The sequence below is a fragment of the Dermacentor variabilis genome, unplaced genomic scaffold, assembly GCF_050947875.1.
Source record: "Dermacentor variabilis isolate Ectoservices unplaced genomic scaffold, ASM5094787v1 scaffold_12, whole genome shotgun sequence".
Taxonomy (NCBI): Eukaryota; Metazoa; Arthropoda; class Arachnida; order Ixodida; family Ixodidae; genus Dermacentor; species Dermacentor variabilis.
The window spans coordinates 33171338-33191426 of NW_027460280.1; the positions used below are offsets into that span (position 1 = coordinate 33171338).

The following is a 20089-nucleotide window of genomic DNA, read 5'->3' on the forward strand; positions in this document are numbered from 1 at the left end:
ATGAAGATGTTCCAAACCGGCAGAGTATTTTTCAAGGACAACAGATATATGCTCTTGCCATTGACAGAGCTGCAGCTAATGGGAAAAAAGTGTAAATATCAAGGAAGCCTGTTGGTACACAACCCATTTTCAGCTCTATGGACAGTGATGTTAGACGACATGCATTTCAAACAATAAAATGCATAGCATTCAATAACAAGAAATCTGTCAACTGTAGAATATTCCAAAAAATGCAACTCGGAAGTGCATAAGAAGTAAAAAAAGCGAAATAGTCTATAAACAATCACTGCAGGTGGCTTATGTGGCTTTGGTTTCAGTCTTGTGGTTTCACTGATACTTTAGGTTGCGATAGCGTTTCTTTTATTTGTTTGGACATCAAAGGACATGCTGCAGAAAAAATGCCTTACTGCTCTCACACATACACTTTCAAAGACCAGTGAAATCTGGAAGTCCCATTTGCTCCCTTCCTCAAGCTCACACAAAAAAACCATGACATAAAGCTTGTAAATTTCAGGGGTATCTGGTTTCATTGGTCTTTGCAAATAAGTGCATGTCAGGGGTATGTGATAGTGTTGGTAACTTAGTGAGAGAGTCGCTAAATTTAGGTAGTTTTTTAGATAGTGACTTTTAAGTGATTCTTTTAGGTGTGTAAATAACCAGTAAATTGTTCTGGTAAAAGTTCTCAAAGTACTTTGGCTGAGTTCAATGCTTTGCCCCCATTTTATCCTAGGGGAAATATATGCACCTCGAATGGTCACTACTTCTAAAGATTTACCATAGAGCTTATTAGTGAGCCATCTGGGTGCGTGAAATTTGCTTTTCTAGGCAAAGAAAAATCTTGAGATCTGATACGGCTTTAGAAAGTTGGTGGTTGTTTTTCCTTCCTACATTGCAATGACTCACCACTACACTAGTTAATTTAAAGCTATAGTTTAAAAATAACAAGGAAGACCTCCCGGAATAATTAAAACATAAAAAAACGTGAAATTTTAAACAAGTCATCGTCTTCACTTAACAACATTTTGCTAAAAATGGAGTGTTTCAAGCCACATGGAGACCTGGGCAGGGATAACATGAAACTATACCAATCTATTTTTATTGCAAATATGCCATTAGCCTTCCTTAATAAGTCAAAATGGCTTGGGCTCCACCCAAGTAGGTGCAGAGCCTGCTCATATGGGCTGGGCCCGAGCCATTTTGACCTATCATGGAAGGCTAATGGCATATTTGGAATAAAAACAGATTGGAATAGTTTTACATTATTCCAGCCCTGGACTGAGGACTCCACTCACATCCAGGTCCCGCCGAAGGACCCTGTGTTTTTTTTCTCTATTTCAATGTAAGTTTTTCTCTCTGTCTTGAGCCACGACCTCGCAATTTAAATATATGTTACCAACCCTGACGTAAGTTAACTCTTCGTGAAACAAAGGTCATAGACAAGACACCCTGCCTGGCGTGCCTCAGGATATGGCTGTGGCCTGCACACCAAGGAAACAAAGCACTGCCACCGTAGCAAGGCTGACACTGCTTGCTTTCACAGTATCTGTTGAATAAGAGGTTTTAAGGCACCTTTAACCTCAAGAGACATGAAGGTAGCTACGGGCTCATAATCATTTTTCAAGTCTGTTCTTAAAACTGAGAGGTTTGAACGTGAAAAATCTGTTTTCACCGGTTAGATGCCAAAGCTGCTTTTGTTGGCCTGAACTCGGAGGTGAAGTTGTATTGCTGCGTTGTAGGTTGGCATGTTGATGCTGCATCCTGAGTTTTCATCTCAAGCAAATGGTATTCATAGCGCACCTTACAGTTGCTTTTTGCCATCTTTACACAGTGGTCTAGATTGAATCAGTGTCAGTTTTCTCAAAAGCTGATGCTAAGAATATGATTAAGCCACTTTCATACAGTTCTCCTATCTTATATAAGGAATAAATATTTTGTGTAAATTCTACTGAAATAATTTTGAAGCGGATTGAAGAGGAATGTGCAATACAATGTGAAAGGTCTCTTAAGGTTTAGCGCATCTAGTAGTGAAAAAATAAAAGAAAGAAAAAACTTGCTGTTGACGATAAATGTCATAATCCACGCATGTTGAGGAAGTGGAGACTCTATCTATAAGCTAAATCGCCACGTGCACTAGCGAATCCAGAGGTTGCCCTGTGGGCTCAAGCCCCCCTGAGACATGCTGGCTGACAGTATTGAACATACAGTGAGCCCCCCTCCCCCCCACCCCCTCAGTTCTATGTATGCTTTGATGAGAGCTCCCGCCAGGAAGCTACCCTGGATCTGCCCCTGCACACACATCTGCTTACTGATATGCAAGGTATCTCTTTTTTGGAACAAGTTTTCTTTTTTAAAATTTTCATTGAATATAAACGACATGTATATCTACATATAATGAAAAGAATGTTGCATGAGAAAATCTGCAAATCTAGAGGAACTTAAGAAGTTTCATTCAGTTTATGTGGAAATAACTGGAACATTAAGGGGTTCAAAAATCTGTTCAAGAGAGAAAACTAAAAATAGATGGTATTCAAGTTTGTACTGTGTGACAAGGCTATGCCTTATTGCATGCAGCAACTGTTTGTGGAAATGGAACAAATGGCGAGTCGTCCTTTTGCTGGGGTCACGCTCGAGTTGGACGGTGAGCCGGATGGGTCGAGCAAGCAGTTTCAAGACGGTATGAAGCAGGTGAGCCTCCATAATTGCAGGTTACCACGGCAACCATTTACTTTTTATGTTACGAAGGCAGTGTTTTGCTGTGTGGACACTGTTCCAAGGTTCTCATATCTGCTATTGGTTGAGTTCTGCCCTCATTCTGAATTGCAAATAACCTTGGAGTTAAGGCTATGACCAGAATAGTAACTAATGTATAGCTGCGCTCATAAGTTTCGAGACCATAAGAGCACATGGCAAATTGCATGCGCGTGCCATCTGGCAGTGTAGTGCCTACTGTCGAGGGAATCGCAGTGTGTATGCAACACTTGGCAGCTATGCGCATGCCATTTACCATGTTGCTGACTGATGGTGACCACCGTCAGCACCACTGTCAGCACTAGATGTGCTGATGGCGAAGCAGCGGCACGGCAATCGCAATTCCTGATGCTCGAGCTCGGCACTGTTTCCAAATTATGGAAGTGCTTGCTCAAACTGCTGGTGCTGCTGCCATGGATTTTTGAGTGATAAACACCACTCGAGCTTTCTGCAAAGTGGTACGCTCCCAGCACAAACCACTGTCATTCGTAAAAAAAAAAAAAAGAAGCTTGTGGAAACCAGGAAAAGTAAATTAGGGTTTTCTTGTATTTTAGTCAGAATAACGAAGTCATCCTTTCTTTCAGTTATCAAGTGTGAAACATGTTATTTGGATTTTGTGCCGTGCATGCAGTGATAGAGTGGCAGTGTTTGTTGATCGTGACGTTCAGCCAGCAATGGTGGTTTGTGCAGGGAAGCAAGCCGCCCTGCAAGAAGTGTGAGTGGTGTTTATCGCCCAGACAGCCACAGCAGAAACAAAAGTGAAAGAGTTCTCCGTTATGAAGAACATTAAAATGGTCGCTGCATGGCAGCCAGCAGCACCACTGGCTGTGCGAGCAGGCACTTCTGTAAGTTGGAAACGGCGCTGAGGTCAGCCTGGGAATCGTAGCTGCTGAGCCGTTGCATCATTGTCAGCACTGTAGCTTGCGGAAGCTGCAAATTACGATGAACAGCATGCACGACGGTGTGGACCGAGTGAACAAGCAGGCCAGCGAGTAAGGATAGATGCGCATGTGTCAACACACTCATCAGCAGGCACAACACCGTCAGACAGCACGCACATGTAATTTATCATGTGCTTTTATAGCCGCTAAACTTGCTAGCGCGACTGTACAACCCTCGAAAAGCCATCACGTGCAGCCATTTCAGGCTGTCATTGGCACAATTGTAAACGCAGCTGCTGGTGGAAGAGTTGTCAATGTTTGAAGTAAGTATGGCAGACAGTGTGGCTACTCATGGCCTAGATCTTATGCTGTTTTGAAGACATTACAAATTAAAAGCTACACTTTTAATAGTAAGTTCAGCAGTTCTTTTTAATCATGTCAGGGAAGCTGTTTTATGTTTCACTGCACCTTCTGTCAGTCATGTGTAAGATAGTTTTAGAATTCAGCATGAATAATCTACAAGAGCTGTGTCGTGCTGCAGTGAGATGCAGATTTGCATGCAGCTGGCATGTTTGCATAGTGAGGCTGTGTGAACAGGCATCACTGTAGTGGATCACCCCATTTGACCTGTACATCTTAGAAAGGCATTCTTATTGCAGCATAACTCCTTTGTGTAATGGTCATCATTTGGTTGTTGAACTGAGTTACACACCCTTGCTGTTCAGAGACCTGTGCCACTTGTCGCCAAAAGGCTGGCTTTCCCGCAAAGCAGTCGTGCAATGGCTGAGCTCACCCTATGTATTCGGGCCCTTATTTGCAAGTTTTATAGGAACAATAACACTTAATCTTGTTAGCCCCTGCATGACCAATAGTATCTTCGATTCACTTAGAATGTTCGTATCATATCAAATAATTGAAAAACTTTGAATGCTTTGTTGTCTAATCAAATACAAATATTTATTCAAAATTTTCTAATATTTGCACACCTCTAAAAATAAGTTCTAAATTAAGAACCAAAAACTGGATTGGGCAGCATGTAGCGGTGCTTCATTTGATGTCAGATTCATATTCAATTTTATTTGTTCAATAGAGGTACATATATATATGAGATGTTATGCAGAAACAGGTCCCACAGTTGAAAACTGTGTTGTAGTAGAACATGTGTGCACTGAAAATAGAAGCATTGTTTGCAACATCTTGTAGCAATGTTTAGATTGTGTAATGGTAAACTCGGGGTTGGGACTCCTGTGCCAATTGTGCCATTTTGATTAAAAAAAAAAAAAATTATTTTGCCAAACTGCACCAAACACAGAAAATTGACCGAGATTGTGCCATGTCGCACCAGAACGGCTTCAGCATGTGCGCTCCAGTAGTGGCCGCATATAGCGAGTGGATTCGTTCTCCGAAAAGAGTGCAGCCGTTCGCATTCTGCACACCGCATGACAGTGCCTCCCGCAAAGTTTCTCATAATTTTATGTTTATAACACTGGACTTCTTGGCGCTTCCAGCAAGTGGCTGGCACGTGCCCGGCCACTCCCCGCTGTCGTCGTCACTGCTGTCAGGATGGCCAGGGCAGCTGTATTTAAAGTGTATTAGAATACGGTTGAACGGACTGAGCGGTGCAGTGCTCCTTAGCTGAAGCGCAAAGCAATGAAAAGTAGGCTGAGAGCGTTGCAAACGAACTAGATATTAGGGAGGCGCGCACTGCAGCGGGTCCAGCAGGCGAGTGTCTCTCCCCAGGGCTGGTATAACTTAAGACTATTCCAGTCTGTTTTTATGCCTGCATGGGTGAGGCCTGAGTCATTTTGACCTATCACGAAGGGCTAGTGGTGGATTTGGAATAAAAACAGATTGGAATAGTTTTATGTTATACCAGAAAGGTAAGCATTAGATGCTTTGGAATTGCCCTGTTCTATTATGTAAAAATGGCTTTCAAAAGAAGTCGTAGTTTCAACCAAAAAGTGAAGCATCGATTGCGATCGCAATTTAGCAGACAGCTGTACGAAGTAAGGATAGTAGTTTTATCGGACCTATAAACTTGTAATTATTTGCTTACTAAATTAACAGGCGTGCACAAGCAAACAAGAATGCATATCACTCAATCACCACATGCACTCACTGTCAAAACGCTGGAGTGAGCAAGTGCGGCAGCAGCAACGGGAGCATTGACTTTCGTGCTGCCTCTTGCTTCAACGCAAATGAAGCGGTGGAAACACAGCGCACATGAAGCTGTCAGCACTTGGCACATGCACTCTGTCCCCATCGCAGATCGCTTTCAAGACAGGGCCTTCACGGGCACACCATACACAGCAGCTGCCAGAGTAGACCCTCCTCCCACCCCCCCGATGCCTTGTGCGCAGTGGAACAGAGCGCGCTTTTTCTGCGCTTTCGTCCCTCGCACACGCGAGATTGAGCCGGCATTGTTGGCTCACCCTCGCACTCTTTCACTCGCATATGCAGCATACAGCGTGCTGCGACGTAAGTTTTTATCACCCCTGCACTTTATACGCAACATCACAGCGATGCCGACGCCGCCAGCATAAGTGCACCTGGAATGTTCATATAATTGCTATCACAGTAATAAAGCACAGTAGTTCATAACTCCGACTTCTCCGTACAGTGGGTTGGTGAAATTCATTTCCAGGCACTTCACTCACACTGTGGGACATTAAAGAAAAATGTATTTATGAAAAAATCCCTTGGAACTACTTTTTGAAATTTCGGACTCACTATTGCTGAATGCATGTTTTTGTGATTTCTATCACTAAATTAAAAGCTACAGGCAATATGACCAAAATTTGCATCCACTGGACGTTTTCAGTATCAAAGTAATCTGCTTCAAAATTCAGCTTAATACGTTGCTTAAGACAGTTGCAGTACAGCACTCTTGTTGGTTTATTCTGTTTCATCGTGGTTTCGAAGTGTGCTGCCGTATTTCATATTGCATTATTCCACCAAAATTCAGACTAGCCAGCTCCAAACTGCTTCAAAATGAAATTTTATGTGCTCCAAGCTCCTCGAAGATGCAATTTTGTCAGCTCCAAAGTGCTCCAAAAGGCAATTTTACTTGCTCCAAAAATTGCTCCAAAATTACTTTGGGCAGTCCCACCCCTGTAAACTGTGTAACTCTGCAAGTGTAAACACAGTACATACACAATACATAATGCTTAACACAATGCATTGTCTCTCATAGCTGTGTTGTGCTTTTTGGCGTTTAAGTCTATCAAGTACCCAGGAATTTCGTTAAATGGAAACTTTAGCTGGCATTGGAGTTGATGCGATATTAAAATTTTCCAGAGCACAGTCACTATAAGTTGTGTGTCTGTGAAAACAAGAGCTGAACTTGCTGGCAATGGTGTACATTTTCTGTATATGACAGCCATTGCCAAGGTCACTGATGTTTGCTCTAACCAGCTTTCTCAGTGTGACCTTTTATGTCAAATTTTTCCCCTTACAAGCCTTGGTGATACTAATTTTTACTACGTACAATATTTACTAGCATAATGAACATACTTTTCTTTTTCCCGGAAAACATGTGCAAAGTTGGGGGGTGCATTCCTTATGCGGGGTAAAATTTTTCGTGATTTTTTTTTCCGCGGCCACCTCTAAATAAGTCGCAGTTTCGCACAAAATACAAACCATTAATTGCAATGGCAAATGTGTACACAGCTATACACAAAGTAAGGACAGTAGTTTTATCGACCGTGTAAACTTGCAAACATTTACTTACTAGGTAAATTAATAAGCATGGTGTCAGCACGCACAGGCAAACATGAACGCATTGCATTCAATGACCGTGGCCGCTCTGTCCAAACGCTGACGTGAGGTAGTGCGGCAGCAGCAGCGAGCGAAGTGACCTGTGTGCTGTGTATTACTTCAACACAAACTGAGCGGCGAGAATGCAGCACACGCACAGGTATGAGCCGCCGTCGTACCTAGACTCAGCCCTCGTTGCCAATCACTTTCAAGATAGGGTGCGCCGCAGCCGCGCAATGCGCAGTTGCTGCTGGAGTAAAACGATGCTACACCCCCTCTCCCCCCTATCTGCTCCCCTCGGCACCATCCGCACGACAGAAGATGGTGCGTTTCCTTCCCAATTTGCTCCCATGCACACAGGAGATTGAGCCGTGATCATCGGCTTCCTTCGTGCACTTTCGCTCACCCCTACAGCATGCAGTGTGCAGGGACGGCGACAGCAAAAATGCGCCTGGAGGGTCCATATAACTGCTACCACAATAAAAGTAGGAGACACATCGTACGATTCAGCGTCTGATATGGTGTCTGACACGATCGTACCCGCCAGACGCCATATCAGATGCCGAATCGTATTGTGTGTCTCTTACTTCACCGCAGGAAGTTCAGGGTGCAATCATTATGGGCAAAAAAAAAAAAAGAAGCTTTAGTGGAAAAATGGGGGCTGCGTTCATTACGCGAGTAAATACGGTACATAAACAATGCTTTCCTGTATGTAGATTTAATACAAGGGATTCTGCTGTGTTACTTTGTTTTTCTAGCGTTGCCTATACTTCCCCTTTACGGCAGTGGCTGTGCTCCAATACTCACCGTAGACAGCAAAGTAAACGGTTAAGAGGAAGCTTTCGGTTCAGGCCCAACTCCAATGCTGCCTATTCAAATAGATGTAAAATGCAAAAATACTTTTCTGAGATAACCACTGGGTCGATTTTAGTGAAGTTTGTTGCACTTAAGAAAGAAAGTTAAATTCTAGTGGCTCTTGGAAGCGGAATTTTGATTTAAGGCGTCAATTTATTAAAAGGCATTTTTGAAAATTGGCGAGCTTAATAATATAGAAGCAAAAAGTTTATGAATGTAGCTTTGAACCAAGAGTAGGTGGCGCAGTTCTGTAAGTGTCATCAATTAGAGCATTCAAAGCAGACAAATTTGATATATGAATTTGTGTCTCATGTGAATTTGTTACATTGTTTACAAGGGTCTTGCATAAGTCCTACTAATGCATTAGTGGTCTGTTTAAGAGCCATGTATAATAATTCAAGTTTGTCCACTTTAGATGTACTATTAGATGCAATTTACAGAATTGCGATATTGTTTTTCATTGCTGAGTTACAGAGTTGTAAACTTGATAGTTTCATTTTTTTAGAACCTGCGATTTTCAACAATTCTTATTAAATATTGACGGGCTAATTTGAAAATTTGCCATCAATCGTCACTTGATTTTAACATTTTCTTTTAAATGCAACAAACCTCATCAGATTTGGTGCAGTGGTTGCCGAGAAAAAACAATCACCTTTCCCATGTATTTAGATAGGAGCTCCCGAGCTAAAGCTTCCTCTTAAGTCTCATTCAAATTTTGACAAAGCCGTCTAAGACAGCTCTGCAAAAGCAGCATCAAAGACAATGCAGGCTACTTTGCTGTTCAAATAATATGTGCAGGAAGCTTGGAAACTCTACGGGAAAGTCAACTGCGAACAAGAAAACAGCCACGCTTTCCTATGTGCCTTCCTATGCACTTAATGTATGGTACATTGTGTTTTTCATAGGTTCTCACACATAGAGTTAAAGTGCATAGGTAATATGTGCTTTTCATAGCTTTTTCTTGTTGCTGTGAAGTGGCATCACATCACAGAGATGTCTTCAAGACGTTTCCAGACGAATTTCATTACTTGGGCTCGAAGCTGCCTTCCTAGCTGTCTGTGTAGACAGTCTCCGATGCTGACCAGAATTGGAACACACCAAATATGTTTCGTGTGCACGACCACCACAGTCTTGTATTAGCTATGATATTCTGCTGCTCGGCATGAGGTAGTGGGTTTAATGTCCAGCTATAGTTGCTGCATTCCAATCGGGGCGGAATGCAGAAACGCTTGTCTACCAAGCATAGGGTGCATGTTAAAGAACAAAAGATGGCCAAAATTGATGCAGAGCCCACCACTGTGGTGCCTCATAGACTCTGTGTTGCTTTGAGAAGCTAACCTTATCTGGTTCTAATTTTTTAAATGAAGTGAAAATTTTATATTACATGCATATGAATGACAAAAGATGGGGAAAAAAAGAAAGAAATTCCCAATGCAGATTTTGGCAATGAATCAAAGGTTTTTCTTGTGATCTTCCAAGAACTGAAGGTGTTGTGAGCCGCATGTTCTTCAGATTTTTTAATTCACAATCATAATGGTGCAAAATATAGCTGCAGATTATTTGAAGACGGCTGCTATGTCACCGAAGGCATGTAGTATGCATTCAGGCTCCGAAGTACTACAGCACAAGGACCTAACATTTGTGTAAGGCGACAAATGGACATTTGTGAAATATATTATAGAGAGCCATATTTAATTGTGGCACCATGCCAACAAATTGTGTAATTAGCATTGCTCAGACCCACATGTCTGAGAATAGTTTTCTTGTTTGTGCTTCCCAATCTTGGATATGTCCTGCAAAACATTGAATCCTACAAGACTCAGTGAATCAATGAATCTCTGCAGGGACACCCAACGCCTGTGGCGCTCGAGCCCTGTGCCAGTGGCAAGGCAGCTGTGCTGACGCTAATTGTGCGCATGCCAACGGGGGGTCAGGAGCACACAGCCACGGGCCAGTCAGGCCTGGCCATTGCCAGTGCCTTGGTCTCACTGGGGACCCTCTGCAAGAGCGACACCATCAAAGAGGATGGCAAATCGGACTGCTGGAAGCCCTCATCCCACCCAGGGACCTGCATATAAGTTGTCGGCCACTGTGATAATTGCTCAGTGTGTCACCTTTCGGTGGGTGGCACCACCTTTATATGGGGCACCAGCCAAGCTCCTTTGCCACTGCACGCTCTCGACATTTCGCCAGCTGCTGCAAGACATGCTGTTGTGAATCGTGATTGACCCTGCGCTTTATTGAACTGGCCTCCATGCTTTTCTCTTCCTTGAGCAGTGGCTACTACTATGCCCAGCATGCACATATCGAGGCTGTTTGTTTTGGCTTGCAGCAACTACATAACAGTTGGGGCTGCCGGGAAAAAGCTTTGGATTTTTGAAACTGGTTTAGGAAAGGATAATTACTTTTTAATCTAACATGGAGAGGTGAGGTGATCGTTGAGAAATATGCAAAATAAAATCATTCCTTGTTTACCCAGCAGTTGACAGTGCAACAGTCTTGTTGTGAAGGTGCACAGAGGATCAAGTGATTATCACTGGCCCAGATACACTGCATTCCTTTTGTGTATGTGTTTGTGTGCCTATTTTAAGGGCCTCTAAACATAATTTCAATAAGTGCAGTGGGTATGTAATAGTCAACTTGGCCAGATATGTTACTATCGCAAGAAGTGCATATATGAATGTGAAGTACAGTGGAACGCAGATAATGTGTCGCCTATTTATGTGATGACCCGCATTTCATATGAACCAGCTAGGGCACGTTAGCAGCGCATGCATCAAAGGTCTGTTTTGCATGACACCAGGTCATACATGAAATGCCTCCTGTGAAGGCTTGTGTGGTAATTACTGCAAAATTAAAGTTGGTTGGCAGGCACATGGGTCAGGCTACAGAGGTCTTCACAAACATCCTGAGGACAGCGTTCTGAAAAGAATGACAAACAAAAGGCACACGTTGAGCAGCGTTGTGTGACAATCGTGACAGGGCCCCTGTGGAAAGACACGCTGAGATGTGTGTCCATTTTAAAGCTCACTTTTCCTCAGTACTTCCGCCTTTGGTAAGGAGACTTGTTTGTGAGGTACGGTACTCTTTGGCTGGCGTATGCTGGAATTTAGGCCTAATGTTGTAACAAGTAATAGAACATCACTGCAGCATGAGTGTGATTATTCCATTTTTGTGTGCACATTGTTACCTTGACACCTATGAAACTCGTTTTTATCAAATGCCAGCTTTGTTAAGTAGTTATAAGTGATAGCAATATGGGCACACATTTCAGCAGCCATAGACATGTGTCATGCTTCTATATCGGGAAACATAGTGTATTCTTTGTGGATTGTGTAAAGAAAGTTGTTTGTGCAATGCATATTTTGGGCACCATGTAGCTGCACTTGTGTGTGGCCCTCATGGCCAATAAATTTGGGAATCACGAGTAGTACATAGATTTTTCGGTAATTTGGGAAGGATATTGAGAAGCACATTGCTGCAGCTTCTTTGTTTTTCTTTGTGGTTCAACTGTGTTGCATGCTAGCCTCACATTTTTTTTAGAGAAGTTACATGGGGACATAGGTCTTGGAAACAAAAAAAATTACGATATTTATTTTTCGCTTCTTATTCTATTTTCTACATATCATAGCGTACCTGCTGGCAAAAAACTAGCTCGAAACAACATGTCGAGTCAGAAAATGCTGTGTTTATACCTCAAAATTCTTGGTTTCGCCCATGAAAGCACTCAAATGACCCATTTTGTGCTGTTTGTCATTCCAAAACCACTTATTGGAGTCAGGCCCTCTTGGTTTCGTTTGAAAGAGCATCTTTCCAGTTTGCTTTCTTGTCAAAAATTATTCTTCAGTGCTGCATCAGAAGAAAGCTACCTGGTTTTGAAGCTTAAAATTTATATTTTTAAACTCTATTAAATAGGTTTTTCTTTTGCACTTTTCTTAAAAAGTTATTTCCGAGTCATAAATTTTGGCAGTGGCACTGTCGCTCTGCTGCTCATTTAATTCTCCTCTTCCTTTTCTTTTTGACCTCCTTGAAAGCTTGAGAGTCTTAAGTGCAGAACCACTCTGATCTAGTGTTTTAGGACATTGTAACATTTTAAAATCTTGTAGAAATCACCAACAAAAATTCACGCCTGTGATGTCGCAGCTTTAGAATTTCATAACTTCGTCTAAAATATAGATACAAGCATTGAAATGCCAAGTTGCACATCTTCCTGCAGGACATTTTTTATCAACTGACCTCCCGTATCTAACTCAAAATTTTTTTCAACATTTTATAAGATTTACTTAGAAAAAATGTAATAGCATACTTGCTGTCAGCACACAAGATTTGAATATTTGCTAAAAATTCCAGGTGCCTACAGTAAATAATAAGATACTTTTTCCGGAATCTATACTTTAAGATACTTTTTCCGGAAACACTTAAGGGGGACCCTTAAGTGTTTATTACATTCACAATTTGTTCATTTCATTAATAAATTACAGTGCATAAATATCACATCTACAAGTGTGCATGTCACTAGATTCAAGTGGCATTTGGTAATTTCGACATTCACCATATGCAACTACAGTTAAACCTCGATATAACGAAGTTGGTAAAAGCAGGAATTCGCTTCGTTATATCAAAATTTTGTTGTATTGAAATTTGGCCTTTTATGGAACTAAGTACAGTCACCCGCCGTGGTTGCTCAGTGGCTGTGGTGCTGGGCTGCTGAGCACGAGGTCATGGGATTGAATCCCGGCCACGGCGGCTGCATTTCGATGGGGGTGAAATGCGAAAACACCCGTGTACTTAGATTTAAGTGCACGTTAAAGAACCTCAGGTGGTCAAAATTTCTGGAGTCCTCCACTACGGCTTTTCTCATAATCAGAAAGTGGTTTTGGCACGTGAAACCCCATAATTAATTGAACTAAGTACAGTCGCCGATAAATTGTTCTTACACAGAAAGGGGCCGCAGAATTTTTCGAATTATCAGACAATTGAAAAAAGCAAACCGTAATTCAGAAAACAATTCATTTTAATAAATTTGTAAGCCGGTGACGATTGATATGGTATCATGCCATGTATGTCGACGATATCTTTACATCGGCGGTACGAATTAAGTGAAGCCAGCCACACTTTCGCGTGCATTCCACCCCCGTGGCTGATAGCGCCGCCAGCAGGGAGTGAATGCTTCGTCTGCCTCTTGCTCCAACGGGTCACCGAAACTTGAGATTATGCAATCTCCGATACTAAACATGCGGGAAGACAGCTTATAAGGTGCCACGAACTCTCGGCAGGCCCACTCATTGCACATGCGACAGATTACCTCTAATAAAGCAGAGTGTATGGCTGTGTATGCGCTCAGCCACACTTACAGCCGTGCACAACCACGGCCGAGACGCGTGCCAACTCACCCACCCACTCCGCCCCTTCGCACGAGTTTGATCGCATTACCATGAGCTCGCTCACCTCTTTGGCTTTGCTCGCGCGGGAAGGGGGCACTTGTGAAGCCACCGTCTTGTCTCACTTTCGCACACTTTCACTCACACCTAAAGCACAGAGAGCGCAGGGTGCGATAGGATCTTATCGCACTTAGACATGATGCGGCTTCACTTCCGCGGTTGCTCTTGTCACGCAGCGTGCGATTTAAGAGGTGTGTTTGCAAGCAGTCACTTGTAATTCAAGCATTTGACCATCTGTATCTCCGGAAGTTTCTATTTATTGTCTCGGCATTCCTTTGCGGCGGCAGTGAAATTTCGTTATATTAAAATCGCATACAAACGCACTTCGTTATATTGAGGCTCTAAGTACATGGCGTTCTATGGACGAGAGGTTATGAAAAGTTCTTTTGTTATATCGAGAGCTTGTTATATTGAAGTTCGTTATATTGAGGTTTAACTGTATCCCTTTCAGTGTAACTGTTTCTGTTTCGCCACGTTCCTTTTGACATTCCTTTTGTCAGCAAGGAATGTGATGACTGTACCAAGAGAGCGTTTGCCATTATCCGTTTCATTTTAGTGTGCAACTCTTAAGGGCTGGTTTCTGCGGTAAGTGTCGCCGTAACCTAGTGAAAGATGAAAGCAAACGTCGAGTGCAAAGCAGGCGGCAAACGGAGAAGGCAAAGGAGGCAAACGGAGAAGAGGGTGCAGTGCAATCAGGAGGCGGAAAGCTGAGGAGCGTATGACAGAAGGTGAGGTGGAAAGCGGAGTGCCAGCATGACCAGGCATGCGGCCAGTGTGGAAACAAAGCGCTGGCGTGAGCTTCGGACCCACTGCAATGCACTACTTTGCCTGCGGCGCCGCTGTCATTAGAGAATTCGCTCTGTGTATGCCACGCATTCCCGTATTCACGCTTACTTTCTGAACAATGAGTGACGCAACCAGTGGAAATGCTTCGTCTGCTGCTGCTGCTGCTGCTGCTGCTGCTAAATGAGCTGCCCGAGCAGAGGCTCCGCGCCGCCACCGAGAGAACCTTGTCCTTCCGAATCAAATTCTTTGCCTGAAGATATCACGAATTCAAAACACCTAAACAGCTGCGCTCAAAATTCGCATTAGGGAATATTACAATCTTAGGTGAAATTTTTTTAACTTCTGCACAACCAAAAATGAACCGTTGTGTTCGTTTTATGATATCCGAGAAAAAAACTTTTGCTGGGGTTGCACCACCTCCGAAAAAAACCAACACTGAAAGAGTTATTAGGCATAATCAAACTGTGACATTTTCCAATCAAATTGAGTGAGACTATTTGAGAAAAATGACCTTTGAATATACAATATTTTCACTTTATAAGCGAAGTATAATATAAGGAAGCATGGAGTTTGTTTGGAAGGCTTATGTTACATTGTTTGATACACGTAATGGTGGTAACAACTAAATTCCAGATCAACTAAGAAGCTTGTAAATAAGGGAGAACTGAAAACTAATTGTGTCTGGTTCACCATCACAATGAGAGTTATGATCAAATTAAGAACACTGCACTTCAACATGCTCATTGAAGGAGCTAAATGCTCCACCACCACACATTGTTTTGAAAGACTCCAAACTTGGCGATATTGGCTAAATAATAAATTGCTCTGCCTAAATGGAGACAGATTTGCAGGCTGCTTATGCATGTGACGCGTGGAGAAGCTATCTCCTCTGTGCTTGTTCTCAAGAACTGGCATATCTGAGCAACAACTGCAGTTTTCCTGCGCCAGAATTATTGAGAAGGGTCTAAAGTTGCATTGGCCTTTCTCGCTGTAGACTGCAACTGTTGTCCTTTAAGTATTTGACTACAGATGACTGTTCAACAGCTTCGAAAGGCAAATTCTCGAATTGAATGCAAATGAAATAGCAAAAACTATTCAATTCATATTTGAAGCTTAGAATATTTGTAAACCTCTAGTAATTATTTCTTATATTCTAAATAATTGTTTTTGGCTACAACGTGCTGAACACCATCGAACAGTAAAACTTATATGCTAAATGAGACTAGCTATTGGTGTGCACTATACAACATATTTGTGAAAAAAAGATGTGCTTTAAGAAGGTTGATGATCCACAATGTTGTTAAAACTCGGAAAGGTGAAATTTACTTTCACATCATTCTCGTGCTGGTTGGAGGCCATCGTGATGTTTTTGTACTTGCTGCCTGCAGTAAAAAGAAAAAAAAATATTCTTGACATGCATTGTGCTTTGAAAATTTTACTCCAATAGCCCATTTCTCTCTCTTTCTCTTGTAATGACTAGGCTTAAGCATTGTAACACTACATCCTATTTTTTCCATTCCCCATGTTGCTGATGGGCTTAAGAGTAGGATGCTAAAGAATGTGTTCTATGTGGACATTGTCCCAGGACAACGGATGAAACAGTGCTATGTTTCGCTTGATAGCTGCTTTCGTACAACTGCAGGCATAGTTTGTACCTGGAAAGATACATGAAAATGGTGAGGTCTATCTCAGTTACTCTCCCTTTCTTTGCTTTAAGCATGATCCCTGGTTCATGTGCAATGCAAAATGCTCAAAGACTTTGTTAAATGAAAAATACTGTTAACAATTAATTTACTCAATTGCAGTAAAATATATTTAATCATCAATGTAGCTAAAATTGAATTTTTTTTAATTGGCTAAGTTGCTAATCATGTTTGTTTAAGCAAGGTTTAACTTTATAATTTAACCTCATAGCATTGAACCTTAAATTTTGTAGTATAATTGAAGGTTCCACTGTATCACATATGCTTCTTACGATAGCACCCATCTTTCTTGTCAACCATTGGCCAAGTGGCTAAAATTGTCCAATATATCAGTGTTTTCAGTTGTCACAATAATGTAGGGTAATAGTGCCATAGTATTTTTATGGCACTAACTACTGTGAAGTTTTGATAATGCATGGCAAAAGCATTTATGGGCCTTTTAATATTTAGGGGTCATGAATGGCTGATGCAATGTGCAGAGAACTTGAGCAAATTATTGACTCTCTCACAGAAGCATTTTAATGCCACCATCTTGAACTGTTTACGTTGCCATTTTCTATATGTAATAACCAAACAATTTGCATAAAAATTTTTTGTGCACATGTTTGGTATTTCATGACCATGTTAAGTTGATGTCACTGTACACAAAACTGAAAGATTGCTTGTGTAACAGCCCAAGATGGTGGCACCCTTGTCTGTATCTCTTCAGTGCCTTCATATGTGAAACTTTTGTTTGTCAAAAACTGTTGGCTTAATGACTTAAGCACACAAAAAATCAGTTTGTATTCCACGTCATTGTGTATTTCATATCAAATCACGCAGTTGGTCTTTGTCATTGATTTCAGTGTGTTTGGGTCTGGGGCCATTGATTAGTATATGTGCACATTTTCCATGCTATGTTATTTCATATTTTAATCCAGCAACACTAAACATCAGCAGACCATTGTTTGGGACAGTTTCTGCAGCCATAACAAACAGCCCAATTTTTCGCAAATGCCTGCACAGATTGCGAGTTTGTGCATGTGGTAGCTAGTTTGGCCACTGTAGAGCAGGACACATCACCTTGCTGGGCAGGAGGGCAGCCAGAACAAGCACCCCCTGCCCAGTGTGTTAGGAAAGTGTTTGAGCATATGTTCTGGCAGGGTGGAGAGATGGACACAGAATGGATCTCTAGGTGCTACTTGCTTTCTAGCCCGGTTTTACTTTTCGGTTTTCGCCTCCCAGTCTTATTGATTGGCCCTGTCCGCACAATGATTTATTGCAGGGGACATATCAGTGCAACTGTGTCGTCAGGCTAAGGGTTTGTAGCAACATGCAATTGTGTGCCACAAGATTTTGATGCTGTAGCTTTGTTCTTGTGAATGTGTCATCTTAAAGGAGTTGTGTATTTATTTTGGAGTTTACTTTGCAATATACTAAGAGCCTGCTGTTTATATTTTCTACCTTTACACTCAGTTTTCGATTAGCTTTTTTTTATTATTGTCTTGATTTATGTCTTTCCTAATGGTGTTCGCACGCAGAAGGGAGCCTTTTTTGGCACTTTCACCAGCGTCCCCAAAAACATTGCACTCATCTGTCTTTCCCTTATAACCCACTCCCTTTGCTCTTTCTTTTCTTCTTCTTTTCAGAACAAACTGCCCTATTTTTAAAAGGGCCTATTTATTTGTATATCTTGCACAGTGCTTCTGCGTAATATTGTTGCCTGTTGGTGTGCTTGCGCCTCTTCCGCCTACATCTGGGTTTAGCTTGGAGATGGGGATGTCAGCATTTGTTAGACAAGTGGTGTGAGCTATTTGGTGGGTGAATTGTTGCTGTAGTTGGCCGCAACAGCCTTTGTAATGGTTGAGAACTGGCTGAAGAAATCATTACATGCGAAAAACAGTGTCTTGGAAATAGAATTTGGGATCTCATATATGCAAAATGATCACTTTGCAGTGCTCTTATTTCAGGTGCATGCTTGAAAAATCTTTCATTTCCTGCACTGACACCATCATAATGTCGTCTTCCTCATCAACTAGACTCTTGTACTATGTACGCAGGCGTTATTGTACTTATGTTCAAAGGAGCATGGTAATATTAAAAATAGCACTTTTATTTCCATGTGTCCCTGTGTTTTTCTGGTTTTTTTAACCCATTACTTCAGCTTGGGTTGCTGTTGACAAGAGCCTTGTGAACAATATGTTAATAAATAACTAATGTTTACAATTTGTAGTTCATACTATGCTTAACTAGAATCACAGGTTTCATGCAGATGCTGTAGTCAGTAATCTCTATAGTGAACAATATGCTAATAAATAACCCATGTTTACAATTTGTAGTTAATACTATTGCTTAACTAAAATCACAGGTTTCATGCAGATGCTGTAGTCAGTAATCTCTACAGTGAAGAACATGGGTCCTCTGAAGGGAATTGTCGCCTTGAGGCCGACCGTGAAGTTCGATCTGTCAAAAGCGAATAGTGATGCTTCACTTGACTAACAAAACGCCCTTGATTTCCAAGGTAAACACAAATTCATCGTACTTGTAGCTCATTGAAGATGAAACTGCTTCAGCACAGGCTGTTCGCTGAATGACTACTAGGTTCAGTTCATAGTATTGGCAAGTCATAGTTTCATTGACGAAAGTTAATCAGATGAGTGATAAGAAGAGTTGAAATCAAATACAGAAATTAAAGTAATTTGACATCACAGCAAGAGAAGAGTGAGCTAAGAGGAAGCTTTAGCTCCTCTTAGCTCCAAAGAATGTTGCCCATCAACTCCAAGGGATGTTGCTTATCCTTTGTGGATGTTTTATATGTGAAGAATAGAAAAGGCGTTCCATGTATCAAACTATTTTAGGCTCGCTTTTAAATTTGGCAGACTATTTATAAAAACATGAATATCAAAGTGCAAGTAGATCAGCAAGCTGTACTCGCAGATTCGCATGCGTGTTTAGTAATAAAGAGGAGTGACTTGCCGATATACACAGCTGTATTCCTTGACAGTTGAACCATTTCTATGGACAATCATTAAAGATAACGATGTGGGATATTTATGGATCATTTGTCGACATATGAACCTACATTCGTTAAGGGGACACTCAAGACAAACATATTAGTTTAGACTACTGTTTCAAAACACAATTATTACGTTTCTATTAAAATATGCACCCTCAATATAGTAATTAAAAAGTGTAATTAATCTCTAATTACCGATAGTTCAAATATGAAAAAAAAAATCCTCCTGGTGGGGTACATCACTGCTAACAGAATGCCATTGGTTGCGTCCTTGTATAGCCTATATTTTATTTTTAAGAGCTTAACTAACATAAGCTGGGACATCCTGTATGTAGACTCACCCTACAAAAAATGCAAAAATTAACACTGAAGCTAGTGTTGGAAGTTACAATTCAACTCTACTTCGGTCCGAAAATAAATTTTCAGTATCTTTAGTTGTGTTCCTGGCGCTTTCCCACACCTAGCTTAAAATTTCCATGAAGAATGTTGATCTAAAGACTGTAATGTGGCGTCGTAGCTTCCGGAATGACACCCGGTTCCAATCACTTGTCATCTTGAAACTACAAGCAGTCAGTGAGACGAGTGGAATCTGTGTTGGCAAGTGAAGTGGAAACAAAGGAAACGGAAACTGATGCAAAATGCTGTCATTTTGCAAAGGTCTTGCCGTCACAGCTGTGCATCAGCCACATGAGGCCAAGTGTGCCGAGAGCCACATTTATGTTTTCTATGGCATTTCAGCCGAAAAAGTATCAAGTTCAAAAGGTAGAATGTCATTATGAACTGGTATCACTGTCAACATAAACAAAGCATTGAAGAGATCTTCCGATAACAACGTAGTAACTGACAACCACTTCCAACTGAAGAAATGCCTTGAAAGCAAGTAAACTTTCTCACTGCTTGCAAACTGTGCACATGGCACTTGCT

The 20089-nt window shown here is 41.5% G+C and overlaps 1 protein-coding gene across 2 annotated transcripts in view; it reads left to right on the forward strand.

Annotated features, from left to right (window-relative positions):
• Window positions 1–18274, forward strand: part of dsd (attractin-like protein dsd) — a 123564-nt gene extending 105290 nt beyond the window's left edge. For both annotated transcript variants that reach the window (XM_075676488.1, XM_075676489.1), the window contains 2 exons: window positions 2572–2685; window positions 10085–18274. In XM_075676488.1, coding sequence (XP_075532603.1) covers window positions 2572–2685; window positions 10085–10318 — 348 coding nt within the window. In that variant the 3' untranslated portion in view covers window positions 10319–18274. The remainder of the gene's footprint in view (window positions 1–2571; window positions 2686–10084) is intronic.
• Window positions 18275–20089: the final 1815 nt, after the last annotated feature.